Genomic DNA, 27,487 nt, shown 5'->3' on the forward strand with positions numbered 1-27,487 from the left:
TTGAAAGCAGCCCCTTCTTATGAAAAAGAGTTCTGTAACATGGCATAGGATAATTTTCTTTATGGTGACAATGTGTTTTAACTGGTTTAGCAGAGAACAAGCTGCCCTAATCCAAGTAACTGAACAATGCATAAAAACAACAGAATTTATCCGTTTAATATTTTACACTTCAGTCAACCATGCAGAGATGGCGTAAACAGAACAGGCATGCTCGAGTGTTGTTTTCTGCTAAACACATGGCAGCCTTTAGTGATGCATCTACATGTCTGTCAGGCATTTTCCTTCTGTTGTGTCTTTTATCCATTCTTGCTGAACACAATCGTGGCAGAGAAATTCAGAGTGGGGTATGAGATTATGTCTGAGGGAGAAAAGGAAGGTGCAAATAATCAGAGAAAAAATTGGGATGTTAAATAAAAGAGGCACCTGTTAAGATGTAAAGAGCAAAGGGAAAGAAAAAAAAGAAAAAAAAAAAAACGAGAGACAGACGAGACGACAGACGAGAGGCAGGAAAAAGAACTGGGAAAGGGAAAAGAGTGAGTGGTGTCAAATGGATAAATGTCAGCAGGAGCTTCATCGTCCGTCTGAGCTGAGCTCTCCCTCCCAAAATGCCATGTGTAAATCGCGTAGCTGGGGCCCTCGGCCAGCCTCCCCTAGCACTGTAATGAGATTACAGACCTCTACAACGCTGTGTGTGTGTGTGTGTGTGTGTGTGTGTGTGTGTGTGTGTGTGTGTGTGTGTGTGTGTGTGTCTGTCTACAAGACAGAGAGAGAATACTATTGAGCCTGTGTGGAAGTGTACAATTTCGATGGCTTACACGGGGCCAGCGAATAAGCGGCATTACTCACACCAGCAAACAAGACATATCATGGAAGATTTGGGTACTTATTTATCATTACACACACACACACACACACACACACACACGCATATGCGCACACACACACACGGTGGACTTTTTTTCACCCCGCTTTACTTATAGCACAAGCTGCTGAGCTGCATAAAAAAAAAAAGTGCAGAGGCTGATTTTTATCAATCTGAGTCAGTGAGTCGGTCTCTTGTCTGTCACATGTTAAGATGAAAACTGTAGGCTATGGACAACCTTTAACCCCATCATCTTGTGAGGAAGTCCCTGTTTGATGACCGTGCTGCTGTAACATTAAAATGTACAATAAACACATTAAATCTTTATGGCAATGATATCAATAACACTGTCTCTACAGGAAGACTGAAACAGCATTATGGTTATATTATAACAGATGATAAGTCATTTTAAGTACAAGTTTACTCTAAACCCATTAAAGTATAGTCCCTATAGGAACATCTTTTTCCTGTGGTCTAATGCCTCATCCTGCATTTCATATAATTAAACATTTACACTGTGAAACAACATATAAGCCTAATAAAACTGTTTCCAGCTCCTGCTTGTGAGCACATGATGTTTACACCACGGCTGTTCCTCTCAGACTAGCCTTTCAGACCTTCTTCCAAATCTAATATACCCATCCATAAATAGCTCACCTATCGAGTCCATATTTGGCGTGAGTGACGTGGCACCGGAGCCAATCCCGCCAGCTAGATCCGCCTAACCCCGCCTCCCCATGCTCCGCCACTGCTCTAAAAGCCCCCCAACCGCCCAGTCGCCTTAAATGGACAAACAGGGGAGTTGATTGACAAACTGAATCACGCCCCTTCGTTTACCAAGCCCCTCCCCTGCTCTGGCTCCCTATCAGTGTCTATTTTGGCAACACGGATACGCATGGAGCCTCCATCACCTCCAGTCCCTTTTACGCACCGACTCCGATAATGCACGCAGGTACAGGGACCATAACCGCCACGTTTTCAGCCTCTATACTCCGCTATTAATCTCATTTTAAGGACTAATATGAAAGAAGTGGATGTAGAGGTCTGACAGAGCCAAGAAAGGGGGCATATTTCTTGTGGATCATTCTTGTTTTCCATCACCGAGCGTCAGCATGGATGTCTTGGCGAACCACAGTATCTTTCAGGAACTTCAGCTCGTTCACGACACCGGGTACTTCTCTGCCATGCCGTCGCTGGAGGAAAACTGGCAGCAGGTACGTCTCAACTTTCAATTGCAGCCGCTGTACATCCATCATTACCCAGCTTTAACCGCGCTGTCCGCTTGCTGATTTGTAATCACATGCGCTCGGGATGCAGGCGTCAACTTTTCCCCAAAGCGTGGATCTGTGTAGCTGGGGCATAAATGAGGAGATGAGACCGCGTTCTATCACTCGTATATCTGACAATTTACCGAAAGATGGCAAAGTGGATAAGAAGCGGACGCACACAGGCGCGTAATAAAGCTGTCATATGCGATTTGAGAAGATGAAGATGTGAATCCCATAATAGGGACTGAATTGTACGTGAATAATACATCTGCATTCCTCAGATTTGTGAGTTGAGAAGCCCCCCCTCACCCTGCATGGGGAGAACTCCCCTATCTTATTCATTATAGATATCCTAACATGTCTGGCTTTGTACCGTCTTTAAATGCACTAGTGAAAAAAAAGCACAGCATCACACACTCACTTCCTTGAGCCAAGTTCAGTGGATGATGGAGACGGAGATAAAGCACGAGGATCCACGCCGCCACATGGCGATGAATGCGTGGGGGGAGAAGCGCCAGCACTTCACACGATCATTACTGCTCTTAGATATTCCTAAAGCACACCACATCTGCCTTTCCTTATGATATCAGTGAAAAAAATCCACTGTGAAGTGTATAATTATGCCTCTATGTGTGGGTTTGAGGTGGCTGTGGCTCAGTGGATTTCTTTCTTTTTTTTTTTTTTTTTTTCTTTTTTTTTTTTTACTGTTTGAAATGTGAATGTTACTGGGGGAAATATTCAGTTCTAACATTTTCTGCTCTAGAGATGTTTAAAATCTGTACTTTTTGACTAAGAAATTTAGATTTCTCAGCCAGATTTTTTTAAATATTTTTTTCCTCTACTGTCTCAAATGAGTTTCACCTGTCATGCATAGGACAACCATATATCTCCAAACGACCCTCCTACTTTCTTTTTTCAGCATTTAAGTCCAAATACAGGTCACGCAGCCCACCTGCATTGCTGCTGCTGAAGATGATGCTTTCCATGCTGCACTGACCAGACAAAAAACTAAAAATCATTGCAATTTGAAATTTGATACCGGTATTGTTCATGAAATAGGAGCTTCAGTTTTTCCCCACTTCTCTGCTCCATGCTATATGGAGGGAGGAGGAGGAGGGTGGAGGAGAGAGGGGGGTGACAGAGGGAGAGATGGAAGAGAGGGAGGGAGAGACCGGTGCGTGACCGTGGATCCATTCGTTGTGGCCAAGCAGCCTAATTGGCATCCTACTGTTAGCCACCGACGCATCTTTTCATAACAAGTCTCCAACTCCCTGTCAGTGGATTTTAAATTGCATGGGCCTACGTGTACCATATGCAGTGCGTGTCTCTCTCCTGTTTCTTACCCACAGACTGCACATCAAAATCAATACCCGATGCAAATGCAAGGGAGAGACAGCTGCATGTGTAGGCAAAGAGGCTGGGAAATCTCTTATCTGTGGAGACTTGACTGTTTGCAGTGTTTTCCCCACAAGACAGCATCCATTTTAAAATGAAAGAATATCAGGGGAAGTTTAATAACCAGTTTCTCTTAAATGTAGCGGCCTTAGTTTAATTTATTTTAAACAAGCAGAGATCTGCTCTCATTTAGCAGCTGTACAGTGTGACTTTTACGTTGGATATGTGATTTTACAGATACATTTTTCTGCCTCAGTCTGGGGTAAATAGAAACGCAGCAATGTCCCAAGTTTCTTTCCTGATGGCATCTATTTATCTAAGCAGTGAGCTGACACACTTCTTGCACCTTGCGCTGTTGATAAGGTGTTGATTTAATGTCATTTTCAATACATAAAGATTTGTTTCTTACCACAAATCCTGATCAGAAATAGGAGGAAAAAAAATCATTAAGATTGGGAGAAAAGTATGATTAATATAAAAATTTAAAAAAAAACTTCCACCCAGCTTTTGCTCAAAGCATTTGAGGTCCTGTGACCCATTACGAATCACTGGAGTAAATATCTCAGAAGTTCATTTGGAAAACAAGCCTCATTTTGGATGAGAAGATCCAAATGCATCCTTTTGAGCACAAGGATTATGACTTGCCTCACACTTTGAACCCCCCTTCTCCCCATACAGCGCAGAGATGTTCTTGGCAAAGCAATCCTTGTGTTCATTGTAGCGGCATGAAGACGCCACTGAGCCCTTCCTGAATACAGGAATTATGAGTTGTGGCTCGCCTTAAAAGCTTTGTCTGCAGCCACGGACCCGCAGTTTGAGCAGTCCCCTCTGTATTCCAGGCACAATTTAGAATTTGATGCTTTTATGGGGTCTGATGGTGAGATAGGAGGCCGTTGTAGTCGGCCCCTAAATGGTTCCCTGAGATGCGATGGCAAGAGTGATGACTGTGTCCCCTGTTGGTGTCTGTGAGGCATGATTCAGGCGGTTATAGGGGAATGGGGAGAAGAAAAGGAGAAAAGTGTTTTGGAGGTCTGCAGATGGTACATTTGAGGCTGCTATTTGTTCCATTTTTTAACCTAATAGTGCCAAACTGAACTGTGCTGTATCGCCTCCAAATCCCAGTACATTTGGTTGTTCAGAGTTGGAACAAACAGCAGGGCTGAGCTGGATTTAGAACAAGCGGAGCTGGTCAGAACCTCCTCATTATTTGCGGTACCCAGTTTCTCTCAAAGCGAAGACTACACATGTTATTTTGCATCTTCATACCAACAGAAATGGCTTGTTATCTTGGCTGCAATCTCCACTGCTTGTTATGCTCTTTTGTAAACTGCCGTTGGCTCAGATAAGGCCTCATTTGGCTTCACTGTTGAACATTTATTGGCATCTTCAGAGCTTGTCGATGCTGAAATATATAAGACAAAACATCTGGACTTGATTCCAGCCTCACGCGACCTCATCCGCAGCACTTGACCCTGACGGGTAGGATGTAACGGGACACCACCGATTGCTGTCTGTCATTGACCTCAGGACACACTCCATACCCTCCACACATATATTATCCTTTAGGGGTTCAGCACACACACACACACACACACATACACACACACACACACACACACACAGTGCACACATGCAGACTGAGTGCTTGATGCCTAACCAAGAAGAATGTCTGCATTATGGGCTTCTATATGTGGATGTGGACTGATTGTACTCGGCTTCGGTGTTTATCAAAGCGAAGAGAGCAGCCGGGCACTCTGGTGCAACCTCTGTATGCAAGCCACGCGTGCTCGGATGCATCCACTCACATCCAGCTCTTGTCGATAACACGCACATTTCTCAGGCGGCGGTGGCGGCGGCAACTCCATCTGGGGATGGGGGTGGCGAGCATAGAGGTGGAGGAAGTTGCCGAGCATGCACATTCTCCCCACTGCAGGGTTTTGCATTTCACAGTCCGGTGGGTTTGAACCCCCCCCAGGAGTGACGAGCTCACACACAGATAGACATTGAGAGAAGACGAGGGGCGGAGAGGCATGGTGTCCCGATGAGCAGGAGGAAGAGATGCAGATAGATGCAGTCGTTTTGCAGTTTGACTGAGGCCTCAGAGGGAAAAGTCGCCCCACTCTGGGCTGTTAGAGCGGCAGTCAGGGCCAGAGAAATGCATCAGCATGGAGACACTCTCAGCCTCCAGAGACATCATGCCGAGAGAAATAAAGAGGAGAAGAAGTGACTTAAGATAGAGCAGAGAACTGTGAATGTATATATAGATATAGCTATGCATCCATATGCAGCCTGGTGTATGTGTCTGTACATGCACACTGGTGGGTTTGTGTCTCAGTATGTTATGTAATCCTCAGTAGGCCACAGCTGCTTTCTCACACACAGCAGACATGCTGGGGAGCGCAGCCAACTGGCCCCCTCTTTCCTGTCTTCGTCTTCCACCGTCCCTTGTTTCGCCTTTCTCTCTGTCTCCCCCCTTTTTTCTCCCAGCTTTCCTCTTATAGAATTAGCACAGTATGGATTTTTGATCTCTGCAGGGCTGTTGTGTAAGCTAAGGCTCGCTGTACACTGCTCAGTTGTGTTGAAACACAGTGCTGCCAGGTAACAACGCTCGTCCAAGTGGCTTCAGATGTTAGAATCAGTATTTCCTGCCTTGGAAGGGAGCTAAAATGCACCAACCAGTTTTAAATCACATCTCGTATGTTCTGGACGACCTTTCACTGGCTGCTATTTGATGTAATTTTATGCAAATTAAAATTAAATCAATCCTGTAACGGGCACAGTTCAGCATTCTGCGAGCAGGCGGCGGAAGGACAAACTGGGACTTAATCTTATTTGTCTCAAAAGAGCGCCTGGTAGCGTTTCCGTTCCTGGCATGTTGCTTTATTGAAATGTCACATCACCTATAAGTATGAGATATGGAATTCCAGAAATCTAAATGTGTTAAATGTCTTTTAGTTTAGCTGACGTTGGGTCCCGTTTGAACCGAAGTTTTCTGATCAGCTCGTACTGCCTCATGATGTCACAGATGTCGATCGTGGAATTGATTTCTCACATAGTTGTTTTGCTCGCCTCGTACTTGTTGGCGGTCTGAAGATCTTGAAGATGGATATCACGTAGAATGTATTTGACGTGGCCTGGCCCGTGACGTGCCGATGCATGAAAGGAGGCCTTTGTGCACAGTGTAGCATCTCTGCTGTACTATTTAAGGGTTTTCAGCCGCAAGGTTATTGCATCAGTTTGATTCTTTATTGAGAGGAAGACTCTGTTTTCTTTTTAAATTTGGCTCCTTAGCACGAGAAGTTATGTTTCTGTTTTCTAAGAACTGTTGCAGATCAGTGTTTAATCTGTGCATGTCTTAGATGTGTTATTTCTCCGTTATTTTAACCTTGGAACATGTTGTGAATACATGTGTCGTGTATCTGGTCTGAGTGGATATTGTTTCATGCAGGTCCAGAATTTAATTATTTTTCCTGGGTGCTCTCTGCAGATCAGGGTGTATTTTCTGATGCACACACACTGTCACATGCAGGTGCACAGCTTTGTGTGTCTGTGTACGTTGTGTAATGAGATGTGCGAGCGACCCCCTGACCCAGTAACATCCATTCTGCCATAAGAGCGCTTAGTGAACCCTGCCACCTCTGTCTCATCACTCAGGCAGCTGAGAGGCGATTGCCAGTGATAGGTGCCGGCTACTGCTTTATGGGCGTTGATGAAAAGGTGGGAAGCACTGATGAAAGAGAGGACGGCTGAGGAAGTATTCATTTGTCTGATGCGCTTGTGACTGGACCATCAGGAAAAGAGCTAGAGGAGGTGGTGTAGGAGGGAAAAAAAAAAAGGCAGAGAGGGAGGGGGGGGAGGAAAGTGGTGAACAAGCACATCTTTATGTATGGCTTCCGTCTGTGAAACGCTCTGCCACCCCAGGTTTGATTAACAGTGAGAAGAGGAGCCAGTCATTTTTTTCGCCTCACACCAGCACACATGGCTTGGCAATGACTTTCACATCATTTGAGGCGAAATCGGGAAGCCGTTACAGCACCTTACAGTGATCCGACATGCTTCGCTGCTGCCATCCGGCTTGGCAACCGCAGGGAGAAAAGAGAAAGGAAGAGAAGTCTCAGACACTCGTTTTATGCTTTGGAATCACCAACTCGCTCCCTCTCTCTTTATCTCCGTCTCTTTTGCTACCGCTCTTTGACAAATTCTGAGAAGACAGTTTTGACGAAGTCACAGCTGCCTTGTTTGATTTTCCCTGCTCTAACCCTTATTTAAAGTCAGCCCCTCTACAAAAAAGTTGAACTCAGGAGAGTTATGCAATCAGAATTTGGCACAAAGCCGAATAAAGGCCCTTTTACACAGTCTGTCATGAATAAAAGGCACAAAGATTGAAAAAAAAAAAGTAGATCTCCTTCTGTTATTTTAATATAGTTCCTTGCCATGACAGGACAAGATGACAGAGAGCTCCACATCGAAGAGGAGCTACTTTAACACAGCATCAGGTGTGCTTATTATTATGGCAAGTAGATTAAGTATGTGTTGGTGGATGAGGTGATGTAGCCTCAGCCTGCTTAAATAAATCTAGTCCACAAAATCCACAGAGAGAGAGATTAAAGCAAATGAACAGCTGTTTGACTTTTTATCATGTTGCTGCTGATCTTAAAGGAGTAGTTCAACATTCTGGAAAAGAGTTAAGAGTTGAACATGAACCTAAAGCCAGGAGGCAGTTGTGTAGTTTGAAGACTGGAAGACATCATTGCTGCTCATGTTGCCATGTAGCTTGTTGTAATCAGAAAGACATTTCACCTTGTGTGTTTTGTTTCAAATAATGATATGTTTTAAATAGCATGTAAAATAATATCCACAAATCACTCTATGCAAAAGGGGCTTGACTATAAAAAGGCTCCAAGTTGGTTGTCTCGGTTACCGTCTCCCCATCTTCGGACTTGGACCATGATTCGTTTACTCATCCAGCCTCCTCACATATTTGTATACCCAGTGGCTTCTGTAATGGCCGCACATTCGCTCTATGTCCAGGCATTTTATAGCCATAATTGGCTGTGACATACAAGGCATTACATCCCATCTTCCTACCTACCTGTTGCTAGGCAGCCTTGGCAAGCAGGAAGACCAGCTTTGGCCTATTTGTATGTTTAGCTGTCAGTCTGGGAGGCTAATCCCACCCCAAGGGACTCGAGGCCATCCAGAAACCGGAGATCCAGCCATGTGGACCATCTCTCCCTCTGAAGATGGAGTGAGAGAAAGAGATGGGAAGGGAAGGGACGAGAGAGACAAGGGCAATTTGCCCTAAGTAAACACGGCTGCTTGTTGTTGTCATCCAAAGCCAGTCATCAATCACGGCCCTGAGCTCACGCTGGCAACAGCCGCAAGGACGTGACGCTCTCTGAAGCTGGTCGGATAGTTTTTATAGCAGGACAGTCATTGGTGAAGATCATAGCTGAGTCCTCAATGCAGGTCCGGTTGAGTTTTTAGGAATGTGTTTGTAAAAGCCTTTTAAAAGGATGTCATCTCGGCTCGCTTTCAGGGTGTCCAGTAAAGACGTAACGATGCCACTTAAGAAGGAGTGTGCGCTTGTCTTCGAACTCCAGAGAGGTTGTTTGTCTTTGTAAGTTTGTGTACAGTCACGTGAGAGAGTGCTTTGCATGCTAGCCTCAGCTGCGGTGGTCCAGCATGCAAAGTCTGTGTTTCCACCTGCCATGGCTCGCTGCACCAAGGCTGCCCGGCTGATTGGCCGGTGTATTGGAACATTTTCATCACTATCTCCCTCCCTGCATCTGTTCTTCGACCTTTTCTCCAAAGATGTGTCGCTTTCTTCCTTCGTCACTCCTCTGTTACCTTCATCTCCCTTTATTGTATTTATACCTTTTCATCCTCTTCCTCTCTTCTTTGAGATTAAGCTTCAGTCTCCCCCCCACTGTTGTATTTGTTTCTCTGTTATCCTCCCTCACATCATTTACTTAAAATTTACAGAGCATCGCACCTGTTTTGGCAGCTTGAACCCAGGGGTAAGGTCTCAGTTGGGGCGTCAGAAATAGATTAAAAATGTTTTCCATTGTCAGCAGCTGACGCTACATTCACTGGAAGATTAAACTGGGTCCCAAATTACCCTAAAGACACAGATATCTCGTGCCAGCTGGGTACGTCATGTAGATTCAGTCATTCCAAGCCCCTGCAGCGTCGAGTTGTCTGAAAAAGATACGACTTGTATCCTCAAAACCAGACAGATTCAGCTTGAATTGGGATTAGCCTATATGTCAAAGCCTGAAAGCACAGTTTTTCACGTCAGAAAATGTTATTTCAAACTGCGTGCTCGGAGGAAAAAAAAAGGCTGTGTAAGTGTCGGAGTCGACAGACAGAGTGGGGTGAGAAGATTTTGCACCCTGCTTAACTCCTCGAACGGCCTGGGAAGTGCCCTTCTGTGATTTAATGAGACCTGTGGGAAGAGCCATTCATCAGCGTGACAGCGTACCTCTGTTTCCCATTGTTCTGTTCTGGTATGTGAGGGGAGCAGTGTGTGTTTTAGCCTTAATGATGGGCCGGCAACCCTTTGATTAGATGAATCTCCTGGTGCTAATTAAGATTTAGGCTGCCAAAAGACATCTGTGTTTATGCCTTCTTCCCTCTCTCTCCTCCCCTGTAAGTGCTCGGATGTGAGGGTGTGTGAGCCGTTTATGGGATGTCTTACAGGGATGCTGATTTTGATAGTTTGGCCCAAACGGGGAGTGTGGGTGGTTTCCTGTGGTCAAGATAAGTGCAGGGCCTTGAGCAGAGGCAATGGGTTTAAACATATCTGGATGCAAAATTGTTTGTTTTTTGTTAAAATGTTGACTTCTTGAAGGTAAAAATTGTCATCAGTGCATAAATGCTCCTTATTAAGTTGTTTTTGTCTGTATTGAGTCTTAAAAAAAAAAAAGTACAGTACATATATAAATCATGTTCTTTTATATTGTGCATAAATAAGTGTCATTGTTGTGAAACAAGAAAGAAAATGGAAAGTTACTGCAATAAATCAAAGAAACTTAAACTTGATTTTTGCTAAATACCAAAAACATGTTGTTTTGCATTGAAGATTAAGTGTTTTTTTGAATACATGTTATCTTTTCAGACCCAGAACTCAAAACCAGACCTACATGTGTTCACCTAAACGTGTGTGTACCAAGATGCAAGCCAACCCATTGGTTTGTGAACTGCTGATTTGAAGCCTCCACTCTGGCATTTTGGCCGTTGACAGCTTGTTTTCTGGAGCTTCGTATTTGAGGAGAGAAATTCTATTATTCAATGCTAAATCAATAAAAGCAAACAATCCATGTGGGGATGTGTGATGCAAATCTTCCCAGTTTGCAACTGAAAAACATTTAAGAACCCCTGCTGTATATGGTTTTCCCCATCTTTTAACTGTACTGACGGTGTCACATTAATGTTTCACTACCCGATTCCCCGTGGCACATTTTCAGGGAAGAGAATTTGATAACTTATGCTAACAAGAACGAAAGGCATCCCCACCCTCCGCCCAACCCTCCCTCCCTCAAACCTTCCTTGAAATCACTCCCCGCTCGTCTCTGCGAGTGTTTGTGTGACTAGACAGCACATCGTCCTGCTCTCCAGTTTACCGTTATGTGTTATTCAGTCTATTGCCCCAGATATTATTTCATTGTAAAATGATGCCAATTAGTAAAGCCGGTCGCCGGTGGCTGTGGTCTGGCTCCTTCTCCATTCCAGCGGGGAAAGTTATTTGGGTCGGCAGCTATTTTCAGCCTGTGATGTTGCCAGGAATACTTCAGGGAGCAGCCACTGTTTTATAAGAGAGCACATCAATAATTTTCATTGGTGTGTGTGTGTGTGTGTGTGTGTGTGTGTGTGTGTGTGTCCGTGTGTGTGTATAAGCAAGAGAGACAGACACAGATAGAGTTTATTGGGTTTATGTGCGTGTGTTCATACCTTGAAGAAATTAGCTATTTTCTCTTGAATATTCAGCGGAGCAGGTGTTGCTCATAAACACTTGTTCTTGTGTTGCACGCATTTTATTGGAGCCGTCACAACCTCCCATTAATTTAAAACCCATTAATTTGTCAGCCTTTAAACTTTAACCCCAAATCCCAATGTCGCTTTTATTCTGGGCTTTCCCCTTTGCCCTGTAATCACCCGTTTATTCAAACTAAAAGTCCGACTTGTGAGACAGCAGTCAAAGCGCACACGCCAGCACACATACTGCAGACCTAAAGGCCAAAGTCAATGAGTTCCTAACACCTTTCTTACTGCGTCTAACCACCCTCCTCCCCTCTCTGCTCAACACACTTACATTGTCAGGATGAAATTGGGGTGAAAAGTCCTCACACTCCGCTTGCACTTCCCGCTGAAAAGCCAACCGCTCGGCACCGAAGGGTGAACGGGTTCAGCCTGCCGTGCTGCCTCCGCCCATCCTCGTTCGACCTAAACACACACACACACACACACACACACACACACACACACACACACACTCTCTGTCTCTCTACACTATCTCTTGGAGGAGAGCCCACAGCAGTAGTGGTGGCGAAGAGACGTCTTTCAATATTTTAAGCGGCTTGAGCTAATCTTTGTCGCTCAGGTTTGTTTTGAAAGCGTTGCTGTGGGAAGAAAGACAGAACGACAGCGCCCCACCTCCTGTCTGCACCGTTTCAGATGCACCTCGTGTCACTGGGATGTGCACACCGTTGCGTAACCGCACAAATTCCCACGCAAACACACGCTGCAATGCGACCCTGAGCTAATCCACCTTGGCCTTGCGAGACTGTGCCACTGACCTGCTTTCGCTGCTCATGTTTGTTTTCTCCCAACGCACACGTACCCCCCCCCCCCCCCCCCCGTTTGCTTCTGAGCTAACCCGCAGATTTGGTGTTGTAATGAGTGACAAAGCCTGAGACTGTGGCCCTAACAGACACACTGTTACACAACACTTGCAAAAGCGGGGTGAACACAGACACAGGCGAGAACCGAAGGTGGCTTCTTATTCAGCTGTCGAGAAGCGTGTAAGAATGAACCGTTTGGGCTCTTATCGGTGTGGGCACGGCGCCACAGTTGCACTTCACGGTTTGTGGACGTGATCGGGGTACCGAACGGCCCTTTCTGACTGGCACTGTATGAGGAGGAAGCAGAGTTTTTCCGCTTCACTGTTCCCTTTATCTCTCCCCTCTCTCCTCTCCCCTCTGTTATTTTCGGCCCTCCTCCCCTCTCTTGTTCTCTTTCGCTGCTCGCCGCTCTTTTGTTTCTCCGTGCCTTTTCCAGCCAAGGCCCCATTCTCTTGCCCCGTCATTGTGTGCGGTAATGAAGATTAGCCAGCCTGCCGCACACAATGGGGTCCCCACATCCGGAGCGCAGACTCCCCAAATCCTGCCGCAAGCTGCTAACCCCGGTGTAAAACCACTGTTGTTGCCGACCCCCTCCATCCTCGAACCCACACGCATGCACACGGTCTGGTTCATTCACACACCGACATGTCCAATATGCACTCTGCACTCTGCCGTGTTGAAAGCAAATGGCTGAAATGTCTCCTGATTAGATTAGGAGGGTTTTGACAGCTGAGAGGGAGCGCTTGGCGACTCATATGCCGATAAACAGCAGCTCACCCAAATCCAGTTAAAGAGAGACAGAGTTCCCCTCCCCAGCGAGAGCAACACGGCTCCACTCATTGGGATTATACCCCCCCCTCCATCCTCCATGCCCTGCTATTCTCCTTTTCCCATCTATCTCATCCTCTTCGTCATCATTCATCTTCTTCAGTCTCAAAATGCTTCTCCTCTCCTCTCAGTCCGATTTCACCCTCACCTCCAGATCCTCGACTTAACACCAGAACAAAGACATTTTCCACACTTTGTCACGAGCCATTTAGATGGAGCAGCAGAGGTCTTTATACGCGATACACTTGTTGTATCTCGAGCCTGTAAGGGCCCTTAATAAAGTCAGAGTTGCTCTCAAGTTCGGCAGATCTTCACGAGTTCAATCTGTTTACTTGTCAAGCTACTTTCAGCCTTTCCAGTTTGCAGGCGTTGCTTTATTTGCGTGGAGAGATGGATTATCCGAAAGTGACAGCAGCAGTTTATTGTAGAGCAAAAATACTGTAGTAAATGTGTGCTCTTGGAGCACAAACAGTCAGTTTGCCACATACTGTATAAATTACTGAAATAAATAGTGTTGCTGTTTGTTTATTCAGTCTTCTTCCAAAAGTTGAAATGTGATGTCATCTGCTGGAGCCAGGAAATGCTATTTTTGTAATTTTGATTCAAATGACCTTCATATCAAGAAAAGAGAAGCAGGCGCCTGTTTGGAAGGAAGCAATTTTATCATTTTTTAACTAATCATTAGGAATAAATTCCTTTTGCAATATCGAAGTGTTATTTTTACCTTTTGCAGCTTTTCATCAAACATGTTTACACAATCTTCCTCAGCAAATTCAGTTGTCATGGAAATGTACACAAGATTTCCTCTTCTTTTTTTTTCCCATGTTGGAACATTGCGTCATCAGCTGTCAGATCACCTTCATCACCCGTATCAATTTTTGTTCCCGTCCATGGAGTGTCCGTGTTGCCGTGTTATCTGGAGACAGAGCGGGAGGTCCCCTGGTGTCAGGGTGATGTGGATGCGTGCCTCTCTGTTGTGTCTGCTTGGGAGAAAGCAATGGGAAATGTGTTTCTGCCCCATTAAGCAGAGGTCACCAGGTTTTTGCACTCTGAGTGCTCCATCATTGTGGTTTTCCTGCTAGATGAAAGGTGCTTTGAAGATCACACACTAACACACACGCACACACACACGTGTTGTGTAAAATTCTTGTAACTGAGGGCTTAGTGGGGAGATGTCTTGCCTGAAAACAAGCAAACCACACCTCATCCTCCCACTGTGCCGTAAAAGGAAGGACCGTCTCAGTCAATGGGACCAAGGGGAAGATGCTAAAGACCCAACATTGAAATAGTGTTGGAATCTAAGCATGTAAAACAGAATACGCTGCCTGAGTACGGTTTCAAGTGCCCATTGTGTCTATTAGTGCACCCATCCCAACAAAAATTGACTGTGCATAAAGGAGGTGTCAGCTTTACAACCAAAAATGCATTAGTCCCTCAAACTCCGTCAGCAAATTGTGATTTAACAACTGGCAGAGTGTGTTATCAGCTTGAAGCCCGCGCTGTGTAAAACCGCCTCAAGGTGCTGCGTTGCCAGGCTCTGACGGAGGGGCTGACGGCGCCTCTGATTATTACGGTGAGGCTAATGTCGTCTGATAAGGCCGTGTGTGTAATTAAGCTGTTTCTGCAGTGTGTTATCTGAAGCTAGGTGAGGCTCGGCTGCCTGGAGAGATCGAGCTGTTAATCAATGAGGAAGAAAACTCCCGTCTGTGGCATTTCGAGCTTCGTATCGTTCTTTCTTACCCCACTCTAATCTGCAACGTAATGCTTTTTTTTGCATATGCATATGTAGGTGGCAAAACACTGTGGCGTCATCCTTCAAGCTTTCCCCTCCCTTTAAACCTGAGATGAAATTCTCCGCACGCGTTGGGCCTGTTCCTTCATCTTTCACCTGTCTGTCTCGTCCATCTTCCTCTCTGAGAAGGCAGATAAATTAGCCTTGTTTGTGCCGTTTAGTTTTCTCTCTTTGTGCCTCTGCTCCCTCTGTCACTGCTCTCGCTTCGCTGCTTCGAAGCCCAGTTGGGGCATCAGCAGCTCTGAGATCCCTCCTGGCCAAACACGGCACCCCCTGCCGCTCTCTCCATTGAGAGTAACAGAGGGATGCGAGGGCGCTCCACTATTCAGATCAGTGTCGAGGAAAATGAGGCGCTATCTTCCCTCCCGCTCCCCCCCCGCCCACCCTCACCCTCCTTCAGGCCCTGTAGGCAGGTTTCCCGCTCAACTGGGATCCGCCGGTGACGCCATGCTGCTCTCAGAGGAGTTTGAAATCTGGGGGTCGGCGTTCTTAGTGAGTAAGCGGGATGGAGCAAAAACCCCTGAAGCGGAGCTTAGAGAGGAGGGCATGCTTTTTGAAGATTTTCTGTGTACGGGTGAGTTGGGGGGGGGGGGGGGGGGGTGCTGTGTAAGTATTGCTCGGTGAAGCTATAGATTACCGTCTCTGTCAGCTGCGACGGCCACCGCTGATGAGCTCCTGCACGGTATCATTTCGTATCGATTAGGTGCTGCGATGCAAACACACACACACACACACACACACACACACACAAAGGCTTTTGGCGAGATGGCCGCTGCCTAGGGCTACCGGTCATTTAGCTGTCACCTCAAAGTGATGGCTCCGCCCGGCTCACCAGATCAATGGCAGATACAGACCCAATAACACACTATGGCAGGATAAAATGCACACATGCCAACACAAACTCACATATAAATGTGTAAACACTGTGAAAGACTGATCTCTGAATCAAGTGCATGCCCAAACTTTTACTTCAATAAAAATGCGTGAATTATAAATATCAATAACAAAGATGACTGTAAACAAAGTCAGTAGAAGTGTGTGAACAGTGTGTCATGAAAATGAAATCAAAAGAATCAGGAAAAAAAAGAACAAGACAATTAGGTTCCCTGCTTCATTGCAGGCGAGATTGTCATACTGATATGAGTGTTAGCTACCAGTGGGGGAAAACTGTGATTAATTTCTGAGGGATTTTAATCAGAGCTGATATCACTGTGGTATTGCATTCACGCCCCGTGAAAAGAAACCCAGGCCATCTTATTTTCTGTGACCAATGACATTGTGTGATATGTAAAAGCATGCAACAAGCTTTTACAGACTGTCGCTGGAATGTGACACAACAAAAGGAAGAGAGGCGAAGCTGTGGATGTGAATTCATCCGTGACACGAATGTTACTCACTTTTGAAATGAGTAATCAGACTCCTGCTACATATGAAAATGGACAAAACAAATAATCAGTCTGTCATGTTGGTGACAAAAGGTTTTTTTTTTTTTTCAATTTATGGAAAATAATGACGACAAAGGCGCATTCTGTGCAAACAGTGTTTTGCTGTGGTGAAAGCATCAACAGTCGACACTATACAAATGTTTGCATCCGTCTAAAGTGCGGCTACACAACACAAGACGAGGAAGAATGACAAAAATAGGAGAATTTATATTACCTCTGCCCAAAGTTGACAAAATCTGCCTTCCAGCCAGCCTAACCATTTCCCTGTTTACGGTCTTTATGCTAAACTAAGCTATGCTAACTAGCTGCTGGCTCCATCTTTTTTTGTTGTTGCTGTACATATATGATAGGTGATGTATTATCTCGTATAACTAAATGCAACAAAGCAAAGATGCGTGTTTCTCAGGATATCAGAGTCTTCTTCCATTGTTTGTCTTTACAAATTACTCTATATACGATATTTTGGTAATACACATTTTAAATTGGTGAATTACCATTATGGAGATGTTATTATTATTTAAAATAAAGACAAACGGTCACTAACTTTGTCTAACAATATAGATCAGCTCCATAAATTTAATCCACGCAAACCTGCCAAGAAGGTGCTGCAGGGAATCATGGGTCATCTCTGAAAACGTGACAGCATCACCCCCCCCTCCAACCTCAGTGCATTTAACAATAGTGCTGCATCACCCCCTCCAGCTTAGGACCTCCTCACAGTCCTGCCCTATTCAACCCTCTTAGCATTAGGTCTGAATATTATTCATAGCACCTTGTCTCTATCACGGCATCTGTAAAAACTAAACACGATCATCCTAAAATTAATGAGCCGTATCCACCCCATTACATTTATCTGTTTAGTGGTGTTTTGGGCCTTCCTTTAGGGCATTATGCATGCTCTTCTGTTCATATTTATAACCCAGGCTTTTTATTAGCAACGTAGTGGGGTGCTAACAGTTGGGAGGCAGCCTGTGCTTTGATGGTGATGGCAGGCGGCTCGGCGCAGGCCAAATGTGAAGGGAGGTGATGGAGAGAGGATCAGCTGCCAGGCCAAAGGCCCCACGGAAGAGGGGAGGAGAGGGTGAGACGGAGAGGAAAAGTGAGAGAGGATTTTTTTTTTTTTTTTTTTTTCCCCAAGACTTAAAAGTCAGCGAGTGAAGTGAGTGAATCAGGTCTGGTTCACAGCTCTCAGTCTGCTTGACTTTGTGAGAAGCGCGTCTTGTGATCAGCGCATATTTGTCACACCTGCTGTATTTTAAGCCTCACTAACCTGAGGTGTGTTCTGCATGCGTGACTCACTGTGTGTGTTTGTGCAGGAGCTTTTCTCTGTGCATGTACAGAATAACATATGTCCGTGGGTCGCTTTCTTTTTTTTTTATTAATATGTATGGGTTTTTACTGGAGTAAAGGAGAGGGAGTTAAGAATACAACATAGAGTAAACCTGACAAGGGCCTATTGGAACACTTTAGGGGTTTTGGTTTTGATTGTAAAAATGTGTTTTCTGTAAGGCTTCTTCCACAAATAGGATGCATGTTTATTTATGAGAAACACACAGAGCAGTGCCCCCGTGCACACTTGGGACTGAGCACTGCTGAACTGTACACTTATTTAAATGACACAAAGACACAGAAAAGCACAAATATAAATAATAAAATGAATTTTCAGTGAATAGCTGCTTCAGGTTCATGGAGCTGGTGTTGTGTATGCTCACTCACCGTCACACTTCCACAGTTTATTGATAGACCTGAATAGAACAGAGTCGGAATTGATGTGATTAGCAGCACATGTGCTTTTCCTACTGTGATAAGGTGAAATATCAGCTGTGAAAAGGCCTATTGATGCTTGATCACTTTGCCTCTACACTGTGGTCTGCTGCCCATCTTTCTGTGAGCTGTGTTTCTACAACTGTTCCTGTGTGGTCATTAGAAATGTGATTGCATACAAAGAGGAGTTGATGGTGGAGAGATGCTCAACAATATAGAGCTTTGAATCTGGTTTGAAGGTCTGCCCCGAGTCCCCCCCACCAGCCACCAAAGTGATTTCCCTCCGGTTTGGAGGATGAGGTGGGGCTGCTGGAACAGCCGTCGGATTGTCTCAGCTTATCCTGGCTCGCATGAAGGAATCATCCCGAAAGCCTTTTTGGAAATGGACCCTGGCTTTGTGCAGAGCCAATTGATGTTGGCTCTCCAGATCGGCGTTTGTCCAAATGGAGTTGAAGCGGGCCGTGAGCGTTCCTTTATCTTGGCTATTGTGCGATGCTTTTGGCTCCTGATTCCTTGCCTACACACACACACACACACACACATTGCACACTCACTTCAGGCCACGAGACTATCGAGTACGTGTTTGTTCATGTGCGTAGGTGTTCACATAAACACACATACAAGAGCTGCTTAATTACAGTAGTATAATTATGCATATATACACGTGCACTTGCAAAATTAAGTGCACACACAACGCAAACCAGCATAGTTACACACAGCCGCATACAGTACATACACCCACATGACTCCACACCACACACACAGGAACTGCTGATCAACTGCATGACCTTCTCTCTAACAATGTTAATGTCACCACCTGGAGGAGGAGGGGGAAGGAAGAGAGAAAAGGGGGGAGGGAGGGAGGGCCTTGAAGGAGTGATGGAAGAAAAGTAGGAGGGAGACGGATGGAAAGAAAGCGATAAGGTTGTCGTACTCGCCACCCCCCCCCACCTGGAGCCTCTTTTTTCCTTCCTACCTTGTCAAATGTCTCTTCGTCTGCATGCACACACTTGTACACACACTTGTGGGCACACACAATGCATAGATGTACACACACACGCACGCACGCACACACACACACGCGCACACACTCCATCCACCTCACGGCGTGTCGCAGACAACATCCAAGCACATCCCAGCGCATTACCGTGGGTCGTAACCCAACATCTAGTGTGCGTGAACCCTTTTCTGTGTGTGTGTGTGTGTGTGTGTGTGTGTGTGTGTGTGTGTGTGAGGCCTGCGACTTGCCCGCTGACAGGATCCTGTTATGCCAAATGTCACACTCCCAAAAAGGATTCACCCCCCACAGAGAAAATGAAGTCAAGACCTCCCTTCCCTCGGTCTCTCTCTCCTCTCCTGCCTTCTTCACCCAGTGCCTCCATCACTCTCCTCCTCCTGCTTCTTCTTCATCTTCGTCACCTTCCACTCGTACCTGCTCTCACTTATCCATTTCTATCCTCTTTTCCGCTCCCTTGAACTATCGCTACCTCACACACACTCACACACTCACCTTGGTTTGCCACCCTCAGCATTTTGCAGAATAAAGTCGCTTTTAACTGGCTGGTTTTAGTGGATAATTAGTCCTCACCTTGGGATAGGAGGAGACGACAATAGAGTGGAAAAAAGGAGGGAAAAAAGGTTGCTTTTGGGCAATCAATAGGGTTTGAGGCAGAGGTAGAAGGTGTGAGGTGGCAGGAGGGTCGGTTTAAAGATATTGTTGTGAAGAGGTTTGTGTTTTTCTGTAGCTCACAGGCCAGCATGCTTTCCCCTTCATCGCATTTTGACGCTGTCAATATTTAATTCTGCTCTGAAAGAAGAAACAAAGGGGAAAAAATACTTCAAATTTAATTCGCAACTCGTTAGCCACAGCCATCAAAGAAAGCCCTCTCAGGTAGACTTTATTTTCTTAAAGCCATCTCTGAAAACATGTAGGCGTGCAGCGTAGGGAGGAGACAAGGCGCATTATCTTCACTTCTCGATGTAGATGTGGTCTCGAGCAGCTTTTTAATTTGATGTCAGTGTGCGAATACTATAAACAGTCAAATAAAAATAAAAAAAATCCATATCCTGTTTGTTCCTGGAAGAAAATGACTTGGAGGAGAAATCTGACTCCCTTAGCAACAGACACCCCCGTCCAAAAAAGAAAAAGAAAAAGTGCATTTTTATTTTTAGAAGGTGCAAACAAGAAGTGGGGGGGGGTGTAAGATTGTAAATGTCTCTGATGTGTTCAGTCTGCACAACCTTATTCCTGATAATGGAACTAGCTACTCTGTCTGTCAGTGCCTATTTACACACAAATGAAGTGGCGAGCAGCACGCACCCAGTGGAGCTGCTAGCCTCCATCTCAGCTGTCAAAACGGGTTAGTGGCTACAAGCGAAACACAACGATCCCTGGGATCAAATTGGCGCCGTCCATTCAAACATAATAGCTTCATCCTTGGACATGGAGCGTCTCTTTCCCTCCCAGAACCTTGCCAGCTTGTTGTAAAGTAATAGACTTCTCAGGATGCCAGTTCACACAAATCGGGGATGCAGCCTTTTATTTGCCCTCCGCAGGGAGAGGTGTTTGGAGTAATAGGGATGAAGCAGACCATAACTACTGCTGAATAAATCTTCCTATCTTGGCTCGGTGGAAGTCGGTGCACACATGGCTTGTCAAAGCTCTATAAAATGTTGTTTGATAGGAGTTCTGTACAGTTTAGGACTTTTACTCTTGCCATACACTTGCCTCGCTTTCTTTCCGCGCTACAGCGGTTGCAATCAATCAGTGTTTAATCAGCCGCCTTGCTGGAGTTGCCAGGTAATCCTGGCTGTCTTGGTGGCTATCTGTGCATGTGTGCATGTGACAGCTGGCGGAGCTGCGAAGTTGCTTGTCTGGGTGAGCGGATGGCACGATGCAGATTTTCTCTCCACAGCGTGTAAAGGCATATCGGATGATCTGATGGCTGTTAAAATTGTCAAGTGGGATTTGAGAGTGAGGATGGGCATTTTCAGTGCAGATGCCCAAACGTTTGAACTTGTCTGAATTGAATCTAAATTGAGTGTTTTCTCTCTCGTAGACCTGCCTGGAGTTGGAGCGTTATCTGCAGACAGAGCCCAAGCGTCTTTCAGAGCTCTTTGACCAGGACTTGGACGGCCTCCTAACTCCAGCCTACCTGAAGGAGGATGGAGAGGAGGAGCTGTCAGACACGCTGCTCCCCAGCCTGCCCAGCCTCCCTGAACCTCCCAGCCCACCTCCAGTGATCCTTTGCCCCACACGGAAGAACTTACCCCCCTCTGGTGCAATGAGAAGAGACCTCAAACCCAAAGGACAGGGGCTGGAAAATATGGAAGGGATGGAGGGAGTACACCAGGCCCAGCTGAGCGCCGTCACCTCCCTGACGCCCCCCTCGTCGCCAGAACTGGGCCGACACCTCGTCAAACCCAACCAGACGCTGACGGCCTCAGCCGATGGGACGCTCACCTTGAAGCTGGTGGCCAGGAAGGTGGGGCTTAGCGCCGCCCGGTTGGTGGCGGGGCACGCACTTCCTGTCCGGATGAAGGACGAGGAGGAGGGGGCTGCATGTGTGATCGGGGTCGGAGAGCTACCGGAGAACAAGAAGAGGATCCACCGCTGCCAATTCAACGGCTGCAGGAAGGTATACACCAAGAGCTCCCACCTAAAGGCCCATCAGAGGACACATACAGGTGAGAGCAAGTCATGAGCTTAAAGGATTTTTTTAATTGTGCAAAATGTGTATGCCTTTATATAGATATTAGTATTAGTTGGTGCAGTTTTCAGACAAGTGACCCTGAGACTTTCAGACAGGCAGCTCTGAGGACAGCTCCTCTGTCAGGTAGCCACGAGATCCACCTGCTGGTAATGAAACTGACTGACGCTCATTGCAGGGGACAGGTTAAAGCGACTCAATCCTGCAGCTAAATGACCATTGCACGCCGAGCAAGACGTAGCCAGTACGTCTGTCTGCTTTTTCTCTTACCATTGTTCTTCTACCAGTCAGATGTGTGTGACATAAGACACAGCTCTGGATAATTCCTTTCACGCGAAATAAACGGTGTAAGCATTTTTCTACAAAAGAGGTGTAAAATGTGGGCTGTTTTCAAAGCCGACTGGTATCAGCATTATGTCTCCGTGGTTTATATGAGCACTCCATTCATCCACCCATCCTTCCAACCTGCCAGGCTTCTCAATTCCTCGATAACCTGACTTGAGATAATTGAGGAAAAAACACCTGCTTCACATTCTTGGAACAAAATGCACATGAAAGGGATGAGAGATTTTAAAAGAAACAGCTCTGTAATCATGAACCAGGCTCTGTGCCATATGGAAATATCACAATGTGATGATTTAAGAGGACCCACTTCTCTCATCCCACTCTTTCTACCTAAGCACATCAGTGTGCCAAACCAGGGCAGGTCCTCCTTGTCAAGGTTCTTCTCAAGAAGTAAAGGGGGGAGGGTTCTGGAGCTATAACTCTCCCACTCCTCCATCTCAATCCCAAACCACTCAGACCTCTGTCAGGGAGCTGTCCTCCGTCTGAGTAACTGCACAGTGATGGATGGATTGACCTGGATAGGCTGCCATTTTCCCAGTATATTTCAGGCGCTATGTGTTCTATAAGTCTAGGTCAGTGTTTCTCAATCTGAGGTGGGAGACTGTGTGGTTTTTGCAGAGGCGGTAATAGGATCATTTTTAATACCAGGGAAATATGTTTCAAATATAATAGTGTGTTATAATCCCAGGAGGCAAGTCATGAGGGATAACCATGTGTGAATGAAGGGGAAATTGTTGTTGGTGTTATCAATTAGTAGTTTCAGACTTCAGCCCCTTTTGGTCTTGAGGTCCTGTTCACACCAAATCTGACGCATATTTAAGCACTTGATAGTTTCTCTTTAGTTTTTTTTGGCAAGGTGAGAACAAAGGTTTTTTTCAATTATGGTGACAATAGTTGGGCTGGGCTATTCTGGTCTCTACCTCCTCTCTAAGAGAATCGTTTGGGATATAATAAGATAAGTATTGTCATTTGATAGAGAACTGTGCTGTGACTTGGCTTGTTTTAACCAGAGGAGGTGCAGCAAAGAGTGTCCATCATGCTAAATGAAGTTACAGCAACTCAAATTAGATTTCAAACAGAGTCTAAAGTTCAAACAAAGTGTGATGAAGATACTCTTTGATAGGAAAAAGTTAATTTGTTTGCTCCCCGCCCTCTAATTTAATCCACTGTCAGGTTGCAGATCACCAAAGTTGTCCAATTAAGATGCTACTTGGGCCTGGTTTAACAGCTCTGACTCAAGTTTTATTTTAGGGTGAGACTATATTTGAAAAAAGTCAACTTGTCAACTTCTGCATGTTAAAGTTAATTGGAAACATGCTGTGTGTGTGATCACACCCTCAGTGGTGCACAGGCATTAGGCTGACTGGAACAAAGGGCACAGACAGGCCATCATTGATTCCCCAGTGTGGTGTGTCTGCAGCCCCTGTGATTAAAGTCCTTGCCAACTGGGCCAGCTCGAGGAGGCCAGCGCCACCGGTGCTGTCCGCTCACAAAATCCATATAAGCACTGGAAATCAGAGATGTGTCATCTCAATCATCCACTGTTCAGAACCAGTGCAATACTTTGGTGTGTGATGTCATATGTTAACTTGCTTGATGTACCAAATAAAGAGCAGACAGAGGCTACTATAGGATAGAAACTAGTTAACAGTAGTGCTTTGTATTTGCACAACAATGCTGTGGTTTGACAAGAGGCGATGTGGTTTGGCATAGCGGCAGACTCATAGACTTGCTTTTTCTCTCTTTTTATTTCTTTGTTGTTTTTTAAATATTTGTATCTTATTTTATTTCACCAGAAAGTCTCGTTGAGATGAAACTTCTCTTTTACAAGGGAGACCTGGCCAAGATAGCGGCCGTGTAAACTCTTATGCAACTAATGAATTAATTATCATTTTGGTCAATGTCAGAAACATTTTTTTATCCACTCAGAGCCCAAAGCAACGTTCTATAATTACACTTTATTTATGATACCAAACAGATAAGTGACAAAAGGGACAAACTTGAGAAGCTCAGCTGACATCTTTGCTTTTTTAGTGACCAGCTAATATTTGATTCCTTTTCTTTGACTTTTTCACAAACTGATTTATAGCTGAAGACTGTTTCTTACTGTACACCTCAATACACCTCCTGAAGAAATGGAAGGAGATCCTTGTGAGAAAAAATTTGTCTTTCAGCTAATTTGATATCTCTCTTTTATCTCTATTGAATAAATTGTTTAAAAAGGTATATTATAAGGATTTCTATATAGCACCATAAAGGACACCGTTCCTTGAAGAAGCCGTCCCCCTCGACCTAATCAACGTCACTTAAGGTGCTTTTACGTAGAAGCACCTGAAAAGAACATCTGTTACATAGCAGGAAGTGATGAAGGGGGAAAACGTCGACACAAGATGACAAAAGGAAACACAAAAGCCAAAGAAGAGGAGAGAGTGACGTGGAGTGAAACAAAGAGTCGATGAAGACAGGAATGGGGGGTGGTACAGTAGAGGGACCCTCTTCAGAAAGAGACAGCAGTGCCACAGGCTCCCCCATTCACTGAGCCATTATCCTGACAAGTTTAAAGATGTCATTACTCAAATCCTCTTTTTCTTAGTTGTTATTTCCATAAATTACCGATGGAGAAAAGGCGACGATTTAATCTGGAATTAGACGAGCTGAGTTGAAATGACAGTGCCCTGTAGAGCTTTTTGTGAATAGGCTTATGGCAGATAAGGAATGGTACAATTAGATTTCGGGCCGGGTAAAACACGACGACTGGTGGGTTATTCTGCCGTCTCCCTCTCGTTCCCTCCGCTGCTCATCTGCTTCGCTCTCTTGCTCTCTTTCTGTTTCTCATCATTTTCTCTCTCCTCCTATGTCATCCTTATATCCAAAAAAACCACTCTCTCTGTGATGCTCATATTTTATCACTGCTTTTTTTTTTTTTTTTTTTTTTTTTTTTTTTGCGCTGATCAGCTTGTTAAGGAATATTTTTTTCTGACCGGTATTGCGCTTATTTTCTGTAACTGCTTATTTGTTGGTCATTTACTGTCATACTGACAGACTGCCAAGACGTCACATGTGACATCTAATACCTGACTGGTGACACCAGATGCTACTGATGTCCACACTTTAGCTGCTTTAGCCTCACAGCCCTGAGTCATAGAAGGTCCCGATTCAGCCTTCTGAAAATCTTAAAACAATGACGTGATGATGTACTTGAAAGACATTTTCTGTCATTGTTTCAAAACAGTACATTGTCTCTTGCATGTGGAGATCATTTATTTGTGACCTGCATGCACAGAGAATGCTTCACCTTCTTTTATTCCTTCTTCTTTTGTTGTTTGCCCAATTCATAGAATTCATTCCAGCTGAGTGAATCTGCCAGCTATTGTTACTCTGTTATTAAAAACTAAAACTTTCCATCTAAAGATCCTTCAGCCCTAATTTTCATTTCCTCCACCCCTCATCTTTCTCTCTCAACCTGCTCCTCTCCCAGCCTACGGTGCTGGTTGTGGCCAGGAGCCTATAAAGCGTTCTGCAAGAGCCTCTGTAATGACCTCTGAGACCCGGATGCCCTGCTTCAGCTCCAGCTAATGGAGGGAATGTAATTAACTTCAACACTGGCACCTGAGAGGCTGGAAAGAGCTCGTGCACGAGTCTGTGTGTGCGCGTGTGGGAGCATTCGGAAGTAACAGATTACACATAATGGGATTACAGTGACTCAGGAAACACCCCATTATCAGATTACCGATGAGGAATATATGGTTGCTTATTTGATTATTTAAAACAAAATCTAAAGGAAAAGCAGTCTGATTGCGCATATTTTGTTTTCCTAAAATGAGTGAGCAGTGCCGGCAAATGGGGATCTGATTAAATAATGCAGGATAAATAATTGTCTAAAACAACAGCACTGTCCACAATCCTGATTCTTTAAATCAGAACAATTAATCCACTTAGTTTTATAATCTACATTATATGTTTTACAGGCAAAGTAATCCAAAAGTAACAGAACATAATCAGATTATGTTGCTGAGTTCAGGCTAATCCAGTGGATTAGGTTACTGATTGCCATTTAAAACCGTCAGTCAGTCAGATTGTGTGTAACGCTGTGTTTTAAAAGTAGCCTTTCCAGTCCAGTGTGCGTGACAGAGAGTGTGTGTTTGTGTAGGCAAGTGTGTACCTGCTCCACTTGCCTGTTTGTACGAGGGCATCTTGAGGGAAAGGAGAGCAGAGGAGGGGGGGGATCTGTTGCTAGGCAACGGGGGCAGTGTATTGTTGGAGGAGTCGATAGCTGAGTGGTTATGTACTGCTGCAGGCTCTGGTCTCTTAGTGCCCCCCCCCTCCCTCTCCTCCTCCTCCTCCTGCACCACCACTACTACTACTACTACTACTACCACCACCACCATCACCACCCCAGCCCCACTTCTCCTCCCCCTGCCTCTTGCCCTGTACAGCTCAATGGTTACCGTTGCTAGGCAACTGCCTCCGTGCTCTGCCAGCGTGCTCGGTAATTGGCCGGTGGCATGGCGGCGTGCCGTTGCCAGATCCAGCCAGCTGCACTGACTACTGCCTCCTCATGTTTCACCGCACCCCCATTCTCACACTCACACACACACAGATACACCCCGCCCCCTTGCTCCCATTGCTAGGCAACACATTCAGGCATCTCTGCCTCCCGGGAATTTTATTGGCCAGAGCCGGATGGCCCAAACCTGCTGCTCTGGGTGTTTCTGGAAAGTGAGGCAGTATGTAAGGCTACAATGGGGACATGCATGGATGGATGGATGGATGGATGAAAGGTGACCTGACTAATTTCTCTTTCTAACTCGCTGAGAATATTTAAAGCGGTCGAACAGGTCAAATTTGGAGAGATTTATATTGTTTCCATATTTGCCGTGGCGTGCGTTATCTCGCTTTGCATCTGAGGTCAACTTTGCCATGAAACTGTTTGACATTTGACACTGGAAATATTGACACGTACCTTTAAGTGCAACACGTAAATACTGTATTACACTATTGATTGTTTTGCTTGTCCCTCAGGAACAAACCTGTACACAGTCAGTGAATTTATGCAACAGCTGGTACAGTTAATGGTACCAAACTGCTACTGTCTTCATACAAGCACCTCCCTCAATTTGGACTGCCTGACAATGCAGTTGATCCATTGATTGTGTCCCTTTTTATAATCACATTCAATGAATTAAGCCGGCATTTGTGCCGAAAGCACTCAAGCAGAGCTGGTCAGTGTGGCTG

General features: G+C 45.3%; 1 protein-coding gene across 1 annotated transcript in view; it reads left to right on the plus strand.

Moving 5' to 3' along the window:
• The first annotated feature begins 1,743 nt into the window (after window positions 1-1,743).
• Window positions 1,744-27,487, plus strand: part of LOC138206975 (Krueppel-like factor 7) — a 33,563-nt gene continuing 7,819 nt past the window's right edge. The window contains exons 1-2 of the mRNA XM_069163920.1: window positions 1,744-2,076; window positions 21,257-21,884. Of these exons, the coding sequence (XP_069020021.1) occupies window positions 1,975-2,076; window positions 21,257-21,884 (730 nt within the window). The 5' untranslated portion in view covers window positions 1,744-1,974. The remainder of the gene's footprint in view (window positions 2,077-21,256; window positions 21,885-27,487) is intronic.

This window comes from Embiotoca jacksoni, unplaced genomic scaffold (genome assembly GCF_022577435.1).
Source record: "Embiotoca jacksoni isolate LCO1_2020_lvr unplaced genomic scaffold, fEmbJac1.0.p SCAF_30, whole genome shotgun sequence".
Lineage (NCBI taxonomy): Eukaryota > Metazoa > Chordata > Actinopteri > Embiotocidae > Embiotoca > Embiotoca jacksoni.